Source organism: Procambarus clarkii, chromosome 61 (assembly GCF_040958095.1).
Source record: "Procambarus clarkii isolate CNS0578487 chromosome 61, FALCON_Pclarkii_2.0, whole genome shotgun sequence".
Taxonomy (NCBI): Eukaryota; Metazoa; Arthropoda; class Malacostraca; order Decapoda; family Cambaridae; genus Procambarus; species Procambarus clarkii.
This window is the reverse complement of record NC_091210.1, coordinates 1,100,130-1,121,812: the sequence shown is the minus strand read 5'-3', so window position 1 is coordinate 1,121,812 and position 21,683 is coordinate 1,100,130. Positions and strand designations below refer to the sequence as shown.

Genomic DNA, 21,683 nt, shown 5'->3' with positions numbered 1-21,683 from the left:
TTCTGGACTCGTTGGTCTCTTCCTGCTTCTGGACTCTTTGGTCTCTTCCTGCTTCTAGACTCTTTGGTCTCTTCCTGCTTCTGGACTCGTTGGTCTCTTCCTGCTTCTGGACTCTTTGGTCTCTTCCTGCTTCTGGACTCGTTGGTCTCTTCCTGCTTCTGGACTCTTTGGTCTCTTCCTGCTTCTGGACTCTTACCTCTCTTCCTGCTTCTGGACTCTTTGCTCTCTTCCTGCTTCTGGACTCTTTGGTCTCTTCCTGCTTCTGGAGTCTTTGGTCTCTTCCTGCTTCTGGACTCTTTGGTCTCTTTCTGTTTCTGGACTCTTTGGTCTCTTCCTGTTTCTGGACTCTTTGGTCTCTTCCTGCTTCTGGACTCTTTGGTCTCTTCCTGCTTCTGGACTCTTTGGTCTCTTCCTGTTTCTGGACTCTTTGGTCTCTTCCTGCTTCTGGACTCTTAGGTCTCTTCCTGCTTCTGGACTCTTTGGTTTCTTCCTGCTTCTGGACTCTTTGGTCTCTTCCTGCTTTTGGAATCTTCCTGTTTCTGGACTCTTAGGTCTCTTCCTGCTTCTGGACTCTTAGGTCTCTTCCTGCTTCTGGACTCTTTGGTCTCTTCCTGCTTCTGGACTCTTTGGTCTCTTCCTGCTTTTGGACTCTTTGGTCTCTTCCTGTTTCTGGACTCATAGGTCTCTTCCTGCTTCTGGACTCTTTGGTCTCTTCCTGCTTCTGGACTCTTTGGTCTCTTCCTGTTTTTGGACTCTTTGGTCTCTTCCTGTTTCTGGACTCTTTGGTCTCTTCCTGCTTCTGGACTCTTAGGTCTCTTCCTGCCTCTGGACTCTTTGGTCTCTTCCTGCTTCTGGACTCTTCCTGCTTTTGGACTCTTTGGTTTAAACATTAGGGTTTCCATTATCGGGAATATGAAACCTCAACTGATCGTCGAGGTTTCCCAAGGACCCAGATCTTCCTGTCTGATTAGACAGTCAGGGGAAATGATGATGTGTTCCAGCAGAGATATACATCGTTTGTGGAGTGCATTTCAGTCCCCGTAGTGATGGTCGAGGGAGCAGACGCTACACTTCCCTGCAGGCAGTGTTCACTTCCAGGTGTACTGGAAATATTTGCAGCCTTGTCGAAGCGGATTAACCTCTCTCCCTCGTTACTTGCCTTAGTGGTGTGAATATACCAAAGTATCTGAATCAGTTGTCTTCAACAAGGGTCCCTTGATCAACAGAGTTGAAGGTGAGTTTCACTATTGATTGCTAGCTTCATTCTCAGTTATTTTTCCTGCAACCCCAGTTAGTGCAGTTTTGTATGCTGATGCTCTGATGATTTCGACTTTAGGTTGATCGGTAATCCAGATGCTTATACACCGACCAAAAACAGCCGTCACTACCAAGTATCGTGGAGGTGGAAGAGAGTGGCTCTGAAGAGCATTATCACTAGAGTATAGGGGGCAGGGCTCCATTGCAGTTTTCTTTTATGTCAATCGGTGCAACACCAGTGATGCAACCAAGAATGTGGAATATCTCCGTCCAGGTAATGGTTTGGGTCCTCGGAACTGCACCATAATCTTGTAAAGCATGGTACCTGTTGACATGTACTATAAGTGAGAGCTTAAGACTTAGCAGTTCAACTGGTATACTCACAATGGCCCTCAGTACCAATGAAATAATGCTCCTCACACTCTGTAAAGCTCGCCTGCTCGCTTGAAACTGCATCTCTCCCAAGTTGTTTTACATTCAACTACTCAAAACAAAAAGTTCCAAACAGCACGGGCTAAAGCCCGTCCTCCAAACAAAGACCGAAAAGTGATTCCATGCACCGGCCAAGCCCCCAGTTTATGAATGAAAAACGGTTTATACACGACTCACAACTGCTGACGTTCGAACACTTTCCGGAACAAGTGCTTCACTGACGAATTTTGTTCGACCCACAACGCTCTAAATGCTTCACCCACGTTGTACAAATACAAATAATCGCCAACAGAACCTAAACACCTAACCTAACCTATGCCTATATATGCACAATATGCTAATATACTATAATGTTAATTTATATTTGAGAAGATTCCCGTTTTGAATGATCAGCATGTAAAAATTAATGAATGCATCAGTGGGGTAGACCGCTGGATGTAATGGACTTGAGTCGAGGAGGGGTTGTGGGCTATGGTGAGCCTGTCGTACTCACCTAGCACAGGAGCGGGGCTATAACTGATCTCTCCCAGTGAGCGGCAGTAATATATGCAGTCCGTCCTCGTCAACAATGAATTTTATTCGAACTAAAATGCTGTAAATGCTTCACCCACATATTACAAATACAAATAATCGCCAACAGAACCTAAAAACCTATCTTAACCTAACTAATACCTAAATTTCCACAGTATGCTAACTTATAACAATAATAATTTATATTTGAGAAAATTCCTATTTTGAATGAACAGCATGTTAAAATTGACGAATGCGTCTTTGGGGTCTACCACTGGATGGAATGGACTTGGTCTGTGGAAAGGTTGATTAATGAGCTCAGTGGAGAGGTGGCAAATACCACCAACTAGAATATCTGAGGAGGGCTTCCAGGCAACACTAATTCATATATGTTTTTGTGTTTACATTTCTTGTTAGGAAAGTATTATTCAGGTTTTGGATGACTGCAGAACTCTGTACACCTACTGAGAGGCAAAAGAGCAAGACAAGGAGCAAAGAAATATACGACACACCTTAATTAAGGACCACCAGGGATCCATTTCAGTGGTGGATAAAATCCAACTGGACTGTCGTGACTCATTTGTTTATGACATGTAGTGCATGTGAGAGCGTGTATGTCCCATGCAATGATTGAAGGTGAGAGTCTTTGGTGTATTCTTTTATGCATCAATATCAAGCTGCAGTCGGACACCCAGTTAAGTCCATAGTGACTGTTAGCCAAAGTGCCAGAAGTGTTGGTTGATGATAGTCGGAAGATGAGGTAGAGGCCCAGTGACGTGTTGATGGTCATCATTATTAGTATTATATTTCGGTGTACTGTTGTAATCTTGTGAACTCTTATATTGAATGTCTTTAAAGATAACCACCTTCCAAGAGTGTAAATACCGAGAACATTGTTATTATGTATGTATTAACCATACATTTTGTTCTTGTAGCTACTGAATATATACGTACTTGCACTTATTAACTTATCCATCCATGATCACTATATTTAGGGAGTGGAAGCTGCATCCCAGAGTCAACTCTGAAGACATATTGGTAATGGATATTTTCAGTGAGAGCTGCTCTAATTGCAGGGATGATGTTTATATAAATTAGTTTACTTAACACTATTCTGGTGATAAGATTCAGGTAGAGAGTCGAAGGGTAACATTGAGGTACCATCAACATTTCGTTTTATTATATTTTTGTTAATTAGATGTTACAGTTCTTTTAGATTAATATGATTCACTCCTTGCCTCTGCGGATCTGATAATTCTTGAGAGAAAATTCAGATTTCTGGCTAGTTACATTAATTTTAAGATAAAATCGAGTTGGGAAATAATAAACTGAGAGTGAGTGGTGGGTCACCTGAGAGAATATAACTGAGAGAGGACTTCCTTACGAGTTATGCAGTAGATGTGGTATATGCCAACAGGTTCTTGTTGATGTTAATTCAACATGGCCCCATCCTACAAAACATTAAACGTGGTTAGGTGACTTATTATGGTGCCGTTGGCATCACAGAGGTGTCAGTTGGGGGTATTGCTTTTGTGTTTCTTTTTATTATTTTCTGCGGAGGGGGACCGGTGGAGACAAGGGTGTCTGGAGCCCCACAAGTTGAAAGAGACTTATGTGTTCATATATAAATTTGGTTGATGCTGGATATCCGCAGTGATCATCTTGTTTATCTGACAATGATAACACAATGTTGCTCTTTTCTCAAGTCAGTTAGATGCCAACTAGTGAAGCAAGATAACATATATTATAATAATATTTGTCAGGCGTAACCTTGTGTTGTTCATGCCTTAAGCTTGCATGGTAAGATAACGAATGGTGGTGTTCAGAGTATCTGTGAAGGTCATTGTTAACTGATGACGACAACGATGTTCCTCATGCCTCCATCAGCTATTCTCAAATATCATCAGTTACATGCCATTTATGGTTATATTGGTTGTATGGTGATGTCAGCAATGTTTCTCTTGCCTCGAGCTAGTATTGCCAACATTTTATTGCCAAGGTTTATGGTGTATGAAGCTTATAAAGGTTATATTGGTAAACTGGCGATGGCAAGATTGGAGCTGTTGGTTCACCCCAGTAAAGTCAGCTATTGTTCGTTGGTCAGCTATTGCTGCATACTGCATCCTGCTCTTCTTATGTATATAATAATAATAATAATAATAATAATAATAATGTTAATTTTTAAAATAATAATAATAATATTTATTAGGGTAAAAGCACATACATACAAAATGGTATACGAGAAGAATGTTGGATCTCTAGGTAGGACAAGTATATACTATGCCTCAAGTTACTAATACACTCAGTGTTTCGGGCATGACAATAGCATCACTGTCGCTCTCGTCACAAGTAATACATTATCAAATAAGAACTGGTTGGATGTCGGATATTTTAATGGTCTATTCTTAAAAAATTATCACGATCTTCCTCTTTTAAATTTAGGGTGAAAACTGTTTTACAAAATATTTAGAGTCGGAACACGTAACTAGTATATAAAAAAAGCAACTAGAACAGCTTATTACAATAATTTACAGAAAGTATTGGAATAGTGATGGTTTATGCATAATAACAATTGTGGTATCTGTTGACAGACAGGACAGCCCTTCACAGGGCAGCCGAAGGTGGTCACGACAACACTGTGAAGGTCCTCCTCGACGCTGGAGCAGACGTCAACGCTAAAGATAATGATGGTAAAAGTTACACATATGCATTCCAACATTATATAGCAATGCAACATAGCACACTGCACGTATCATGTGACAAAATTCAATATTTAAATATTATAATCAGTACCATAAGAGATAATGTCTGCTAGTCTGTTGAAAGTCAGAGATCACACAGATGGGGCTAGCCTTACCCAAACTGAAAGAGGAAATGGTCTGGGGAACGGGATGAACATAGGCTGGTCGGTGTCACCAAAATTTAAAAGGGAATAACGTGCCAGTGCCCCATTCACACCACCATGACGATTTTTGGCACTGTCAGCTAATTATGCAGCTAAATATTTTCAAAACAAATTTTTCAAATAATTATTTTCATATGGTAATATGCAGTATTATTCACTGATCTCGGGAAAATTAACTGAAACTTTTTGCTGTCAATAATTTGCCCGTACTCCCATAAAACAGACGATCTTTATACAATATCAAAGGTTTCGAGCAACGGCTTACTAACAGACTAAGGGGGAACTATTCGTTTTTTAGCATTTCACACAACAGCGCTCCTCTTACTGCTGACCACCCACACAAAGACAATTGTATTTTTTATAGGAGAAACAGACAGACAAAAAAGAGAGATAAAAACAGATAAAAACAGGTAAAGACAGATACAGAGAAAGACAGAGACAAACAGAAACTCAGACACACAGCTAGAGATAGACAGGCAGAAACAGACTCTCTCTCTGCCTGTCCTCTGTCTATGACACAGAAAGAGAAAGAGAGGAGCAGAAACAAAGTCAGAAACAGAGATATAGACAATAGAGAGATGGACGGATTTAGGTGGATGGATAGATGGATAAGAGGATGAATAAATGCATTGATATATAAATGGATACACAGATAAGTAGATGAATGAAGGGATAAATGCATAGAAAGGTAGATAGATGGATAGACGAAAAGATAGATGAACAGATAGATGTAAAGCAGTTGGATGGGTAGGAAGATGATTAGGTGCATATTTAGATAGATGACTAGATATATAAATATATGGATAAATAGATTAATAGATAGGTGGATAGAAAGCTAGATGGATAGATATATAAAAAGCTAGATGGATATATAGATTGAATGATAGATGGCTGCACAAAGGGTGGATTTAAAGATAGATTTTGATATATATAGATTGATGGACAAAAAGATTTAATGAGGGATTGATGGATAGACATATAGATAAATGGATAGATGAATAGATAGAAGGATGGATTGATTGATGGACAGGTAGATAGACGGATTCATAGATCGATAACAAGATGATTTTATGGATGGCAAGATGGGTAGATGATCGATAAATGAATGGGTTGATTTTTAAGTATATAGATGGATAGATAGTTGGTAAGATTGTTGGATAGATTGACCAACATATAGATGTAGAGAAAGATGGATAGCTAGACAGAGAGACAGATGGATGGATTGGCAAATGAATTGATAGACAAATAGAGATAAATAGGGGGATATCTAGATGGACATATGAGAGTCACACACAGACAGACCCGGGCAACGCCGGGTTATCCCTCTATTACATGCTATAGGAGAGAACCTTCGTCTGTTAATATTTGGAGGCCAAACGGTTAGGGCTAGCCTCAGGCAATTTGGCAGAGTGGATGGTCTGGGGAACGGGATGAACATAGGCTAGTTGAGGCCTCAAGACTTAAAAAGGAACAGTGTGCCAGTGCCACATTCAGACCCTTCCACGACGACTTTTGGCCGTGTCGGACAGCTACACAGCTATGTATTATCAAAACTTTATAGAAAAGCATTTAGGTAATATGGTACATTTCTCACTGATCTTAGGAAAATTAATAGAAATTTCTTGTTGTCAATAATTGTTCCAGTGAATCAAAGGTTTCTCCTCTCCTCCGTTCTTTATCAGAGTAAGGGGTAACTATTCTTCTTGTAGTTCACACCCCCTGAACTCCTCCCACTGCTGACCACCACACATGGACAATTATTTTGTTTATCAGAGAGGGACACAGACAGAGAGATAGACAAATAGAAATACAGACAGACAGACAGACAGACAGACAGACAGACAGACAGACAGACAGACAGACAGACAGACAGACAGACAGATAGAGATAGAAATACAGGCACACAGACTGACAGATATAAAGAAATAAAGAGAGAAAGACAGAGATAGGGACCCAGAAACAGAGAGACTGACAGACACACCTAAAGATAGAGAAAGAGAGGTAGACAGAGACGGACAGCAGATAGATAGATAAGTGGATGGGTTGATGGATAGGTAGATGGATAGATTGATTGATGGATTTATAGATGGATACACTGATGAGTAGGTGGATAGATAGATGGATGGATATATGGGTAGAAAGATGAGTAGATAGATAAATGGACGGATAGGCAGATAGTTGAATTGACAAATATATCGATGGAAAGATAATTGGATAGAGAACTGAATAGAAAGATGAGTGGGGGCATGGATAGATAGATGCATAAATAGATTGGTAGAAAGCTAGTTGGATTGCAAGCAATATGGATAAGTGGATAGAAAGGTATATAGATAAAAATAAATACATGCATTGACAGACAGAGATATAGATGGTTAGAATGGTAGGTGAATAGATGGAAACAAAACTAGATGGATAGATAAATTGATAGATGACTACACTGATGGATGGCCACAAATTACATTGATGGAAAGATGGATTGGTAGAAAGAGAGATGGACATTCAAAGTGTGAATGGATAGATAGAAAATTTACGATTTTATATGTAGATGAATGGATGAATGTGTAGATGAGTTGATAGATGTATATCTATATAGATAGATAGATAGTTAAATGGATAGACGGATGGATAAAGGGACAGATTAATAGATAGATAGGGGTATTGATAAATAGACAGATGAGTGGGTAGATGGATTAATGGACGTGTGGATAGACTAAAAGATTGATAGATGGATAAATATGTGATTATATGGATGGCGAGATGTGTTGATGGAAGGATAAATGGAAAGATTCTTTATTAGATGGATAGATATAAAATTGAACAGAGAGATTGATAAATAGTTTGGCAGATAGACTGGTTAATAGGTCGAGATAGATGGATAGATTGATAGATATACCGAGATAGATGGACTGATAGGTGGATAGATTTCTGGATGGATTGATAGCAGAAGGAGTAGATGGATAAATGGATGGATTGGTAGCTGGTGGAGTAGATTGAAAGATGTACAGATGAATGGATATATATATATATATATATATATATATATATTAATGGAGAGATAAATAGAGATAGGTGGAGAGATAGATCGATATGACGGTTTGGAGACAGACAGATAGACCCAGGCAACATCGGGTATTCTCTTGTTACAATATAGCATAAAAGCTGCCAAACTCCCCAGGGTACCTAAGAATTAATACATGTTCAACATTTGTTGTGACATTATTCACAATGAATATAAATAAAAATTAAAATGTTATTGTAAGTGTTGGCGGTTGGAGGCCACACGGTTGAGACAAACATAGCCGAACTTGGCAGAGGGAATGGTTTGGTGTACAGGATGGACACTGGGTTGTCGGGGTCGCCAGAATTCAAATGGTAACAGCATGCCTCGGTCACATTCTCAACCCGACACAGACTTTTGTTACTGTATTCTATCTACGAAGCAAAATAATTTATAAACAAACGCTCAAAGTATTTTTTTCCTTATAGTAATATGAAGCATTATTTACTGTTCTCGGGAAAATTAACAGACATTTCCTTCCGTCAAAAATTTGCCACATACTACATAAAACAGACGACTCTTCCACAGCTTTTTTTTTTTTATTATTATTATTTTCTACCACAGACGTGGCCACACATTTACAATGCTAACCAGCATATATACATTTTCTTCTGTCCTCCATGGACAGGGTTAGAGAAATGTTAAACATAGAGTTCAAGGGTTTATTGAACACTCAAACACAGAAGGTGATTCGGTGCTTTTAAAATGCTAAGCTAACCTACATACGTAAATACATAGATACACAGATTTACGTATGCCCTACATAAAGTGTTTGATGTGTCTTTTACATAATGTCATTAATGTACATTCACAAAGGTGAAATGTAATTCTGATCAGCTTCCATATATACTTTATACCCATACATATACATACACACACACATATACATACATATATACACACACATGCATTCACATACATCTGTCTCATTTACTCTGACAGGGTGAGATAGCTGATAAAGAAACTAGTGTGCAATTAAGCACTTAATCACTGAAGGTGATGAAGGTGCTTTTACAAGCTCAGGTTATATAGTTATATCATATATATACATTGAATAAATGATATATTACATGGTCAATCTTGGATACAAGTCCAATATATCATCAAGTGTTCCAGTACTCATATAGTAATTACAGAGTTCAGCATACCTTAGCCCAGGAGGGCGAAGGTCAGTCAGTATGGGACATTCTACAATATAATGTTCAAGAGAGTGCATGTTTTCTCTTTCACAAAGTTGACACATTGTGTACTCGACATTTGGGTTTTGAGAAAGCTGCCAGATACGTCTATATCCCAGGCGTATTCTGGCCACTATAACATCACATTGCCGGGTTCTTGTTCTATTAGTCCCATATGTGAATATCTCCTCACGATATCTATCATAATATTTAATGCTACAACTTTCAGGTCTTTCTGAATTTGTTAGGTCGGTGAGATTTTCATTAGATATTTGTTTAAGTATTCTCTTTGTCACTGCTAATGAAACACCCATATCAATTTCTACCACTGGTTTTCTGCAGGCTGTCTTAGCAAGCATATCAACAGTGTCATGCCTTGAGATGCCAACATGTGATAGTATCCATAGGAATTTAATCTCAAATCTGTTTTCTTTAGCAGCTAAAACATTCATTCGAATGTCACTGACTATTTTCTGGGTGTCACTACTATGTGCATTCAGTGCCAGGAGTGCACTCTGCGAGTCACAGTATATAAGTCCACTGCCTTTGTCTTTTAAAAATTCAGTGGCAAGGAACCCCCGAGAATTTGTGAGGCTGTTGAAAATCCTTTACAAGGCGAATGGTCTCCCTACCTTCATTATTCCTGAAGAAGTCTTCAGCGCTCCAGGTTCATCTCCAACAACTGACCCTGTAGAGGAGGATGCCGACTCTACATCCGACGACAACGATTCCGCCACGGCAATGCAGCCTTCAGATCCTGTTCGGGTACCTACAGCTCAACAGACTCTGCCTCCTGTGACCCCCACTTCTGCAACAGTTCCAGTTACCAACCATGATATCACTGTGAACGCAGCCACGCTTTCAGACTTACTGTCGGCTCCTGCTCCACACGCTTCTCCAGCTGCTGCTGTCCCGTCACCCATCTCAGGGCCGAATTTCGCTGCAATCGACCCTTGGTGTGACCCTATAGAGGGTACCGACTATGCAGCACCTTCTGCTACAGTGCCTACCACTGCTCCTCAACCTCCAAGAACTCAACCTTCAAGACATCAACCCTCAAGAACTCAACCTTCAAGAAATCTATCCCAGCGTGTCAACACCCCTGCTCTTCACTCATCTGATGAATCGGATGAGGACGTATCTGTCGGAACACCATCACCCCCAAGGAAAGATCACCTCCAAGCATCAACACGAAAAGTGACCACCAAGACCGACAAGCCCAAAAAGAAGACCAACGATCAAAGTTTGGTGAAATCAACAAGGAAGAAGACTACTAACGAACTGACTTAACATCAACATCTGACATCAAACCTCCACTGCCAGCTGCTTGCGTTCCTGGCCTCTGTGTGTACTGCAAATGACACCCTACTCAATTCTACTTCCATCTGATCACGTTCAAATCCGCGGTGGTTGGGCCACCGATCTTTCATCTCCCCTCTTCACCTCATCCCCGGCTCCTTGCTCAAGATTTCTGCAGCCTCGCCCCGTTCTTCCATCCCCTGCTTGCTAGCTCTATGGACGTTTTCAAGTTTCAAGTATATGCCTGCAAGTTCGGTTTGAGTTGTACTTGCCCAGTCATTGACGCGCTTCATTGCTGTATGTACGAGAGAAGATTGTTCAAATATGTTACATGCACATCCGGTACATCGTCCACCTTCTTCTACAGAGCCTTCGGTATAGCACTGATAAACATCGTTACCCATACTCTGAGTACTTTCAGTGATGCTTTTCAGTGTTAACTGTTTTAATAATGTAGTGTGCACACTATCTTTCTTGGGCGCATTTACAAAATCAACTGATAGATCCCAGTTATCCCATGGAGTAATTGGCTCATTAATCATTAGTTGAGTTGGGTACACATTTAATATTTTGATGGAGTTGGCTACCTTGTAGAACCAATATACATAATCAGATTTCGTTCTTCTTCTATAGACCTCAGGTGAGTGCAGCATATTAGAAAGTTTAGCTTGAAACTGCATGTGTTGTCTAGATCTACTCAATGCCTTCACGCCGAAAACTGTGCTAATAGACAAAATTCTCTCACTTATGGTAGGTAATTTTAACTCTGCTCTCATATTAACTACTCTCGTGGACTCTGGAGCCCCAAGGATGAGACGCATAGCTTCATTTTGCAAGGTTTCAAGAGATTTCAGCTCTTTGTCAGTATACAGTGTGAGATGTAGAGCATTGTAGTCAATCACAGAGCGTATAAATGATACATAAAACATTATAGCAAGTCTCACGTTAAGTCCATGATTGACACCAACTAGGACCCGCAAGGGCTTTAATCTCTCCCAAAGTCTCCTCTCGAGAGAAGAAAGGTACCCAGGGTCGTTAATGGGGACACCAAGGTATCTGTAAGAATCGCAGTTCTCAAGTGCTCGCCCATCTATATGATAATTGGGTGGTGGAATACCACATGGAATGAGGGCATGAGTTTTCTGTACAGAGATAAGGAGGCCACATTCCTCAGCTTTAGTAGCAAAAGCGTCGAGCAGAACTTGCATTCTAGGCTCGGTGGCAGCCTGTGAACATATATCATCAGCATAACAAATGACAGTGTCTTCATTATTAGTTGGAAGATCTTTAATAAGTTTATGCATCAGAACGTTGAACAACAAGGGGCTGAGGACCCCTCCTTGTGGAGTTCCCAGTTCAAAGTGTTTGCTCTCTGTGCTTTTAACACCATTAAACAAAACATATGCTGTTCGATTAGACAAATAGCCCTTTATCCATTTCAGTAATTTTCCATGTATTCCCAGCTCGGCAAGCTGTTCCAGTATGATTTCTCTGTTTGCTGTATCAAAAGCTGCTGCTAGGTCGATGAAGACTGTTTGAGGGGAAGCTTCAATATGTGCGAAGTACTCAGCAAAACAGTGTTGTGTACTGAGCCCAGGCATAAATCCAAACAGTTGAGGTGACAGGTGCCCCTGTATACGATACATGAGTCGGTTAAGAACAATACGTTCAAGCACTTTGCAAACACACGATGTTAGAGATATGGGTCTATAATTATCTGAGTGTGGTTTGGGGATGGGAACAATGACACTCTTTGTCCAAGCATCAGGTAATATTCCTTCACGTAAACTCATTCTGTACAACACTACTAGTGGATTACCTGGTACGTGTGAGACTAATCTCAGTAGACTGTAAGTAATACCATCCTCTCCAGGAGCAGTTGATTTTCCCATCTTTAGTGCATGATTTAATTCCCATTCAGTTACATCATTAAGGTCCGACACGTCGATAGCTGTACAGGCAAGATTGATGGTTCGTTGTCTGTTGGGGCGTGTGTCATCAAGTTTGTGCTGTATGTTAATTGGGAGTGAGTCGTAGCTCGATGTTAGTGCTATTGATTAAGGAGGATGTTTGCTTGTTCTAGTGGGCTGTGGTGCAGCGGTTTGGTTGGGCTGCTTCTAGACATTATTCGTATCTTTTCCCAAACTTCAACAAGTGTTGTTTGCTCATTTATACTTTGTAGGAACTCTTCCTAATGTTTATTACGTATAACGTTGCTCATGTCTTTCACCTCTCTATTTGCAACTAGTAATGCATGCAAGTCACCTTGTGCTTTGGTTCGTTTGTACGTATCTCCAAGTTGCTTTACTCATTCATGTTCTTTAACAAATACGGGGTCAAGGACCCACTTAGGTGGTGGTAGGTGTTGCCCACTTCTGCTAGGCTTACGACCTGTTCCCCAACACACCCATGTGTCATAGTAGGTAGTAATCGTATCAACGAGATCTCTGGAGAAGGCTTCTACATTCGTTATTGTGTAATCTTGATACCATTTTGATATACAATTAATAAAGTGGTCATGCAAGCCATATGGAATATTCATTTTCCGTCTCTGATGTCTATTTGGTACATCACACTGTACCTCATAGGAAGCAGAAACTGCATAGTGATCACTAACCAAGTGATTTACCAACGAACATTCCATCCTATCTTGCACAAGGTTTCTACCATTACATAATCAAGTCTGCCTCCCTATAAATGAGTTTGGGTATCCGTAGTATACACGGTTAATCTGTTGTCATAAACATATTTGATAAATTTGCATCCATTATCGTTGTTAGTAATATCTCCCAGCGTAATATGTCTAGCATTAAAATCTCCCATGTATATTGTCCCATGATTGTCTAGATCTGGGAACAATGCTACATTGAGTTTCTGGCTTCTGGCATATACGTTGAGGAATGAAAAGTGGCCTGCTTTAGTTTGTACATGAAAGTGATGGTACTGTGTGTGTACATTGTGTGACGTGCTCACAAGAATGTGCGGTAAATCACTTCTGACGTATGTTAATAGGCCTGTGGCGTTACTGTTATTATAGGATGCATACCCTCTGATCTTTGGTGGGGTTTTGTTTATCATGTTGGACGTGTAGGGCTCCTGTATAGCAATTATATCTATGTTGTTACTGGTAACATATGCAAATAGATCATTCAGTCTTTTGTTGATGCTACGAATGTTCCAACTGAGAAACCTACAGCTTTAAAGGTTTCTCAAGCCAAACGTTCCTTATCAGAGCAAGGGGTAACTATTTTCCTTTTAGTATTTAACACCCTTAATTTCCCCTCACAGGTGATCACCCACACATTAGAAAATAATTGTTGTATAAGAGAAAGATATAGAGATTTTATAAGAAAGATATCAATACAGAGACAGAGACAGACAGACAGAGAAAGAGAGATGCAGAGGCAGAAAGACAAAGAGAGAGACAGAGAACAGATAAATGTGTGCATAAAGAATGGATATATCTATCCATCTATGGATAAATAGATTTAGGGACAGATCTATTGATAGATAGCTGTAGGCATAGATAAATATACGCATGAGTAGACGGATGGTTTGATGGATAAATAGATAGATTGATGGATGGATTAATGGATGAATAGATAGATGGATGGATTGATGGTTAGACAGATAGATGCATACAAAGATGAGTAGATGGATGGATAAATAGGGAGATGGATAGATTTATTTATATACAGATGGATAGGCGGATGAAAAGGTGGATAGATAGATAGAATGATGTACAAATTCACAAGGGCTGTGATGAGGATTCGAACCTGCGTCCGAGAGCATCCCAGACGCTGCCTTTATCGACTGAGCTACGACATGGAAGAGAATTGAAACCAGAAGTTCTACTGAACTTCTGGTTTCTGTGATTTCTGTGTGTAATGAAGTAAGGGCTAAGAATTAGAACGGCCTATTGACATAGCTCGAGTGCATGGGGGAGTTGTGTAAAACCCTGGTTTGTGTCTCGGAGAGGCGGCAGGGTCCAAGTAGGTTCAGTAGAACTTCTGATTTCATTTCTCTTCCATGTCGTAGCTCAGTCGATAAAGGCTGTGTCTGGGATGCTCTCGGACGCAGGTTCGATTCCTCGTCAAGGCCCTTGTGGATTTGTTCATTTGATGCATCACGTTATTGTGATATCTGTGTGTAATAGAATGATGCATACATGGATGGATAGATAGGTATACATAGATATAGATGGAATAGTATCCACCTGGAAAATAAAACAAATATTCATAACGTTTTTGTGTTTGACCACTTTAGTAAGGAAACACAGACATTATGTGTTTTGTGATTATTCTTGCATTAATATACATATACATGGATATGATATAGATAGACAGAGATAGACAGATAGATAGATACATGGATTGATGCACAGGTAAATGGATTGATGCACAGATAAACGTATTGATGCACAGATAAATGGATTGATGCACAGATAAACGTATTGATGCACAGATAAACGTATTGATGCACAGATAAACATATTGATGCACAGATAAACGTATTGATGCACAGATAAACGTATTGATGCACAGATAAACATATTGATGCACAGATAAACGTATTGATGCACAGATAAACGTATTGATGCACAGATAAATGGATTGATGCACAGATAAACGTATTGATGCACAGATAAACGTATTGATGCACAGATAAACATATTGATGCACAGATAAATGGATTGATGCACAGATAAACGTATTGATGCACAGATAAACGTATTGATGCACAGATAAATGAATTGATGTATAGTTTGATGAATATATGGTTGAATAAATGGATGTGTAGATGGATTGCTAGATGGATAAAAGTACGGATAGATGAACAGATAGATGATAGATAAATGAATGTATTGATTTATGGATGGTTCGATAGATAATTGATTCAAATGTTAGATACAGAGATGGATAGGTAGAGGCTCATGCTCAGATCGTCGGATAGGTATTTGAATTGAAAGATTGAGAAATAGATGGATAATGTTAGATGAAAATATAGATTCATGGCACGATAGATAAAAAGATGGACATATAGATGATCTGAGGAATATTTCCTCATAGACAGAGAAATGAAAAACTTTCGTCAAAGTAACAAAATTCTGAGATATTCCAATCAAATCTCACACCATTTGGCATCTCAGTCGTGAAACTTTCACTCCAATACATTAATAAATAGATTTTCTACAGATATTTTTATGCGTATACCTGGGCGTGGACGGGTGCCCGCCCTCATATATCCCACCCCTGTACGGGTGCTTGCCCTCATATATCCCACCCCTGTACGGGTGCCTGCCCTCATATATCCCACCCCTGTACGGTTGCCCGCCCTCATATATCCCACCCCTGCACGGGTGCCCGCCCTCATATATCCCACCCCTGTATGGGTGCCCGCCCTCATATATCCCACACCTGTACTGGTGCCCCACCCTCATATATCCCACCCTTGTACTGCTGCCCCACCCTCATATATCCCACCCCTGTACGGGTGCCCGCCCGCATATATCCCACCCCTGTACGGGTGCCCGCTCGCATATATCCCACCCCTGTACGGCTGCCCGCCCTCATATACCCCACCCCCAGAACGGGTGCCCGCCCTCATATGTCCCACCCTTGTACGGGTGCCCGCCCTTACATATCTTACCCCTAACCGGGTGCCCGCCGTCATACATCCCACCCGTGTACGGGTACCCGCCCTCATATATCCCACCCCTGTACGGGTGGCCGCCCTCATATATCCCACCCCTGTACGGGTGCCTGCCCTCATATATCCCATCCCTGTACGTGTCCTGCTCTTATATATCCCACCCGTGTACGGGTGCCCGCCCTCATATATCTCATCCCTGTACGGGTGCCCGCCCTCATATGTCCCACCCCTGTACGGGATCCCGCCCTCATATATCCCACCCCTGTACGGGTGCCTGCCCTCATATATCCCATCCCTGTACGTGTCCTGCTCTCATATATCCCACCCCTGTATGGGTGCCCGCACTCATATATCCCACCTTTGTACGGGTGTCCGCCCTCATATGCCCCACCCCTGTACTGCTGCCCCACCCTCATATATCCCACCCCTGTACGGGTGCCCGCCCTCATATATCCCAGCCCAGTATGGGTGCCCGCCTGCAAATATCCCACCCCTGTACGGGTGCCCGCCCTCATATATCCCAGCCCAGTACGAGTGCCCGCCTGCATGTATCCCACCCCTGTACGGGTGCCCGCTCTCATATATCCCACCCCTGTACGGGTGCCCGCTCTGTCGTGACGCTGAACCCCGGTTCATTCCGAACACAGCGATTACACAACACATAACACCTTGCCTCAGCAACCGTTACTACCACCTATACTCCTACACACACCAGACCCTTGAGGCGTACCACTAGGCTTGTACTGGAACACAATGAATGAACATATGGAAGGTATTTAAAGGCCGTCGGGTTTTGTCATTTAATTACAAAGAATAGACTCTGACAAATAATAACATATTAACATACTCTATTAGGTCAATACACTTCCAATACCCATAGACCACTTGACCTCTGCGATCACCACCCACACTCGTATCTTCCGCCTAAGTTCCTAATACGGAATGATTACTACAACACTCCACACCCGGTTAGTCTTTCATTCAATACTCACATACTGCAGATTTAACTTGGTCACTAAGATCACAACAGGCTCTCGCATAGCTGTCTGCTACACTTCGCTGCTGCCACAAACGGAGACCTCGGAGGACTTGCCAGTTCAACTCCCACAACAAGACTGACTTTAACCAACCATGGCCTCAAACATTTCACGACGCCTCTCAAGGAAGGTATAATCCGATTAACCTTATCCCTAGAGCGGTAACCTTGATCCTAGAAGCCTGACGAAGAATAATTCCTCTTTCCAGGAATTATTAATTTGGCTAAACAGCTTCGGTCTTAATCCATTGACCTTTCTTAGATATGTGATCCATAGTCTGTCTACTTAACATGTACTTCCAATCATCATTCGTTAAGTGTTGTAGTAATGATCCTCTAGCTAATAATTCCTACTAACTTGTGGATTACAACACCACTCCCCTCCTTAAACACGCATATGTCCCCATATGCATCATTGCAATGGTTCCATTAGTGCAAGGACCTGGAGGATGCACCCACCATATGTGTACAACTAAAAAATCATCCAAAAAGTTCATCATACACACGATGAAATAAATTAAAATTTTCCCCGACATGGCTCACAACACTTCTCCAACATATACATTATATTCACATCATAGCACAGGTAAAATAGTCTGTAATAATTTCTCCCATCTCCAACAATGCACATATACCTAAACTGCTGACATATAATTACATACAAACATAAACATAAAATTACATTGACCAGAATGCTGGCACTTAAACAGAAATGACACTAGTCATTAATATATACACAACACATATATATCTAAGGTTCTTCATCCTTAGTAATAAGTTAATTATAATTTAACATCTTGCCCTGTACTGTTGACCTAAGGCTTACAATGATCACACAATGTTTCACTGGCCTCCTCCACAATTGGCAGCATCACCTCTCTTGTCTTCGTGTCCCATGGTTGCTAGGTCATAGATCCTCCATGACCCAGACAAAACCCAGGCTGTCCAGCCTGGTGAATGTTGTCAATGTCCCATCGTTGCTCTGAGCTAACGTGATCCTGGCCTCCAGAGCAACGGAAATTCCTACCCCAGGGTCATGTTCCCTTGGGTCTGTGCTGACGTCTCGTTCCAGGGCACCAATCCCAGAACGCTGTAGATCCCTCACAGCTCTCTGGTCTAGGCCCATCCGCCCAGAGTGTGTCCACCTGTATTCACACCTTCCCAACCTCTGTACCTGCAAAATATTCCCTCGGAGCCCCCTGGCTCGATCCCATTATTACATAACCCCCTCGGCTCCTTACTCTCTCCCCGTATATAGCCTGAGCGCAGCTGCAAAACCATTGCAGCTGGCCCTTATCCCTGCTTTGATGTCAGGGGGCGAATTTCGCCTATAACGTCACGTTGGCTTCACTTCCTCCCCCTTTTTTTTCTAGAATTACTGAGTGTAGCCTCATAGCTTCCCTTCTACTCTACCTGAAGCTCTGTGACATTATCCCGGGGGACCTTCTCAAGCCTAACACTCAGTAATGGTGCCGATGAGGTAATATACAGTATATACTTACATATACATTACCACAATAAATACCTCATTAAAATAATTTCACAACTAATGTCACTAAAGCATCATACTGCCACTGGCTCGCCTCTAGCGAGATTCCTGTAACAACTTAATAAGAAAATAGTATATCTACTTCGCTCGCCCACTGCAACCACCAACTCCTGAAATTTTGAAATTCTACCTTGTAATCTTATCCATAAGACTTACCCACTCCGACATAATTAATGAAAATTTTAATGAGAATAATGAATTTTTATTAGTCTTTTATGAGTTTTGCTAGATATATCGACTTGGCTCGCCTACTGCAGCCACCAACTCCTGCAATTATCCACATTTCATCTTATCCATAAGACTTACCCACTCCGACACACCATCTCCTCTGGTCATCCCAACCACTGATGACCTTGAGTGCAGCAGCCACGATGGCTGAGGAATACATCCTGACTCATAGGCCGTCTGCTAAGTACGTCCCAAGGCATTACCAACGCCGGTTTGACAAACCTCAGGACGAAGAAGAGACTCCCGTCCCACGAAGCGCTAAGAAGACGCCCCCAAGTAGCCCTCGAAGGACTAGTCCTAACAGTCCTAAACACCGGAGTCTGAGGAGGAATGTGGTGTGCTGGACTTGTGGGCAGAAAGGGCATGTAGCTGCTATGTGCCGAGGCAGAAGAGGTGGCGGCGCACGTAGGGAGGTGATGATGATGAGCTGTGTTACACCACCAGCAGGAAGCCAGTCGACGACTACGCAGGAAGATCCCAGATTGTTTTCCCCTCACACTTCAGGCGGGTATGTATCGAGTGGTCATACTGGTAGATCAGTTGTAGTGCTCAGAGATAGTGGAGCAGCCCAGTCCCTGATCGTGAAGAACTCGTTACCCGAGCGAGTAAGTGTGGATGGGAGACCAGAGGTTGTCCTGGTTGGGTTTCCGAGAACGCAGTATATCGCCCCCTTAGTGCCGGTACATCTCGACTCGCCTTACTTCAGCGGCACATGTGCGTTGGCAGTAGTCGATACCCTCCCTGTGGCTGGGATTGACGTGGTACTAGCCAACGACTTGGTGACAGATTGGAGCATCAATCTTCCCAAGGTCGCGGACGAGTCAGCCAGAACAGCAAGGTCTGAGGTAACGACGGGCCGTGGTAATATCCAGGTAAAGGCAGACCCGGATTCAAACAGATTTAATTTGTCCTCTCGCCTACAGATTGAGAACGTTCTAGCAGTGTCTCCCGATTTTTCTCTCGACAAGGAACATGAGGTTACGATGGCAGAAGTACCTGAGCAAGAAGAGAGGCCTTGTGTGCAGGCACCCACGGATACCAACGAGTCTGGAGCGAAGGCGGATGTGTACTTGCGGTATAGCATTGTACAGCGTTCATTGAACCAGCCAGAGATTCCCCAGACGTCAGAGGTATGTGAGGTGTGTTCGAAAGGTCTAGTGCCCTCTTTGGTCCAAACCAGGCTAGTGGATATAGCCGGTTATGGACATGACAGGCTCGGGAAGCTTATCCCTCAATTGCCCTCATGTTTCTTAGCGATATTTTGTTTGATTCTCGTGTGTGTCCTCAGTAAGGATCAGTGGACAACCCGAAGGATGATGGCTCCCTTGAACATCGTGAAGAGATCCCAGGGATTAGAGACGTGCACTATGAGTGTTGCAGTCGAAGAAGGGACCTGGAAGGTGATGGTTGATACAGGAGGTACGAGATATGATAATGTGAGTGACTGTTTCCGACAGGTTGGCACCCCCCGCGTGACTGCTGAGCCTCAATGCAGCGTTATGTGGAACGTTGGTCGACCTGACGGTGGCAGAGCGAATGCCATCTGCGACGTACGAACAGCCCCGTTGGGACTAGGTGTGGACCTAGTAGAGTATGCTGTAAGTACTGTTTTACCCGCTGTCGCTGTCACTCTGAATTATCAGACCCCTGTATTCCAGGTGCCCGACTCCCTGAAGGACCGCCGGATCGGTACCAGAAATGCCGTCTGTGTCCAACCATCATCGGTGCCACGACATAGGGAAGTGTCGAGTCGCCCCAGATCGTGTCCACACCGATCCTTACTTGAGACATGTGAGATGATGCCCCTGCTTGACATCGCAGTGGAGATGTGGAAAATTACGTCAGGCAGGTCATCGCCTGACATTTTCAAGTTCCCTTTGTGCCAGGGTTTCTCCTTAGTACAGTTCTGTGGATGAGACAGCCTCGCCGTGCCAGTTTACAGTAATTGTGAGTCCATTTGGAGTTGTGTCGCCGTACTAATTTGGTTTGTAATTCTCTTTCTAGAAACCCAAACCAAATTCTTTTGGTGGGGAGGTGTTACGAACCCGGATCCAGCGTCCGAGCACGGAGCAGTGACGACCGCGCCATCTGTGGGTCAGCTCCCGAAACACCCACCACATGGACGACGACACCTGGTGAGGACAAGGTGTACTGGCCACAAGGGCCAGTTTCCTGTCCGGTTCAGCTCACAGCACCGCCGCCGCTGACCTCTGGTGAGGTGCTGCTCAGACTACAACGCCATCTATGGAGTGGATATGTCGGGCGTTTGTGTCTGAGCCTGTAAGTGAGGTGCTTTAGTGTCCCTGTTATTGATGACATGTCTGCTTACAGAGTCGACCTGGGACTGCTTTGATGGAAGTTGAGTCAGTCTACCCGAGGCAGCCGTCCCCTTACCTTGTGCCTTGCTGCAGCAGCTGTGAAGTCGTCTCCCGGAAGAACACTGTGGTGTGTTACCCTGCCAGTGTAGTGGCAGTAGAAGCATTGTCTTACCTGGGACCGACTGCTGGAGACGATTATCCACTGGGGTATTGAGGACAGGAGAGTGATTTGTGGTATCACACGAGGCTCCTGACTAGGGC

At 42.5% G+C, this 21,683-nt stretch overlaps 1 protein-coding gene across 1 annotated transcript; it reads right to left on the bottom strand.

Annotated features, from left to right (window-relative positions):
* Window positions 1–452: 452 nt before the first annotated feature.
* On the bottom strand, window positions 453–902 carry LOC138354063 (splicing regulatory glutamine/lysine-rich protein 1-like). The gene has a single exon (XM_069307777.1). It carries the CDS (start codon window positions 900–902, stop codon window positions 453–455), a length of 450 nt encoding a protein of 149 aa, XP_069163878.1.
* Between the last annotated feature and the right edge of the window lie 20,781 nt (window positions 903–21,683).

Coding starts and splice junctions, on each gene's coding strand:
- LOC138354063 (XM_069307777.1), bottom strand. CDS start 902: ATGGAAACCCTAATGTTTAAACCAAAGAGTCCAAAAGCAGGAAGAGTC.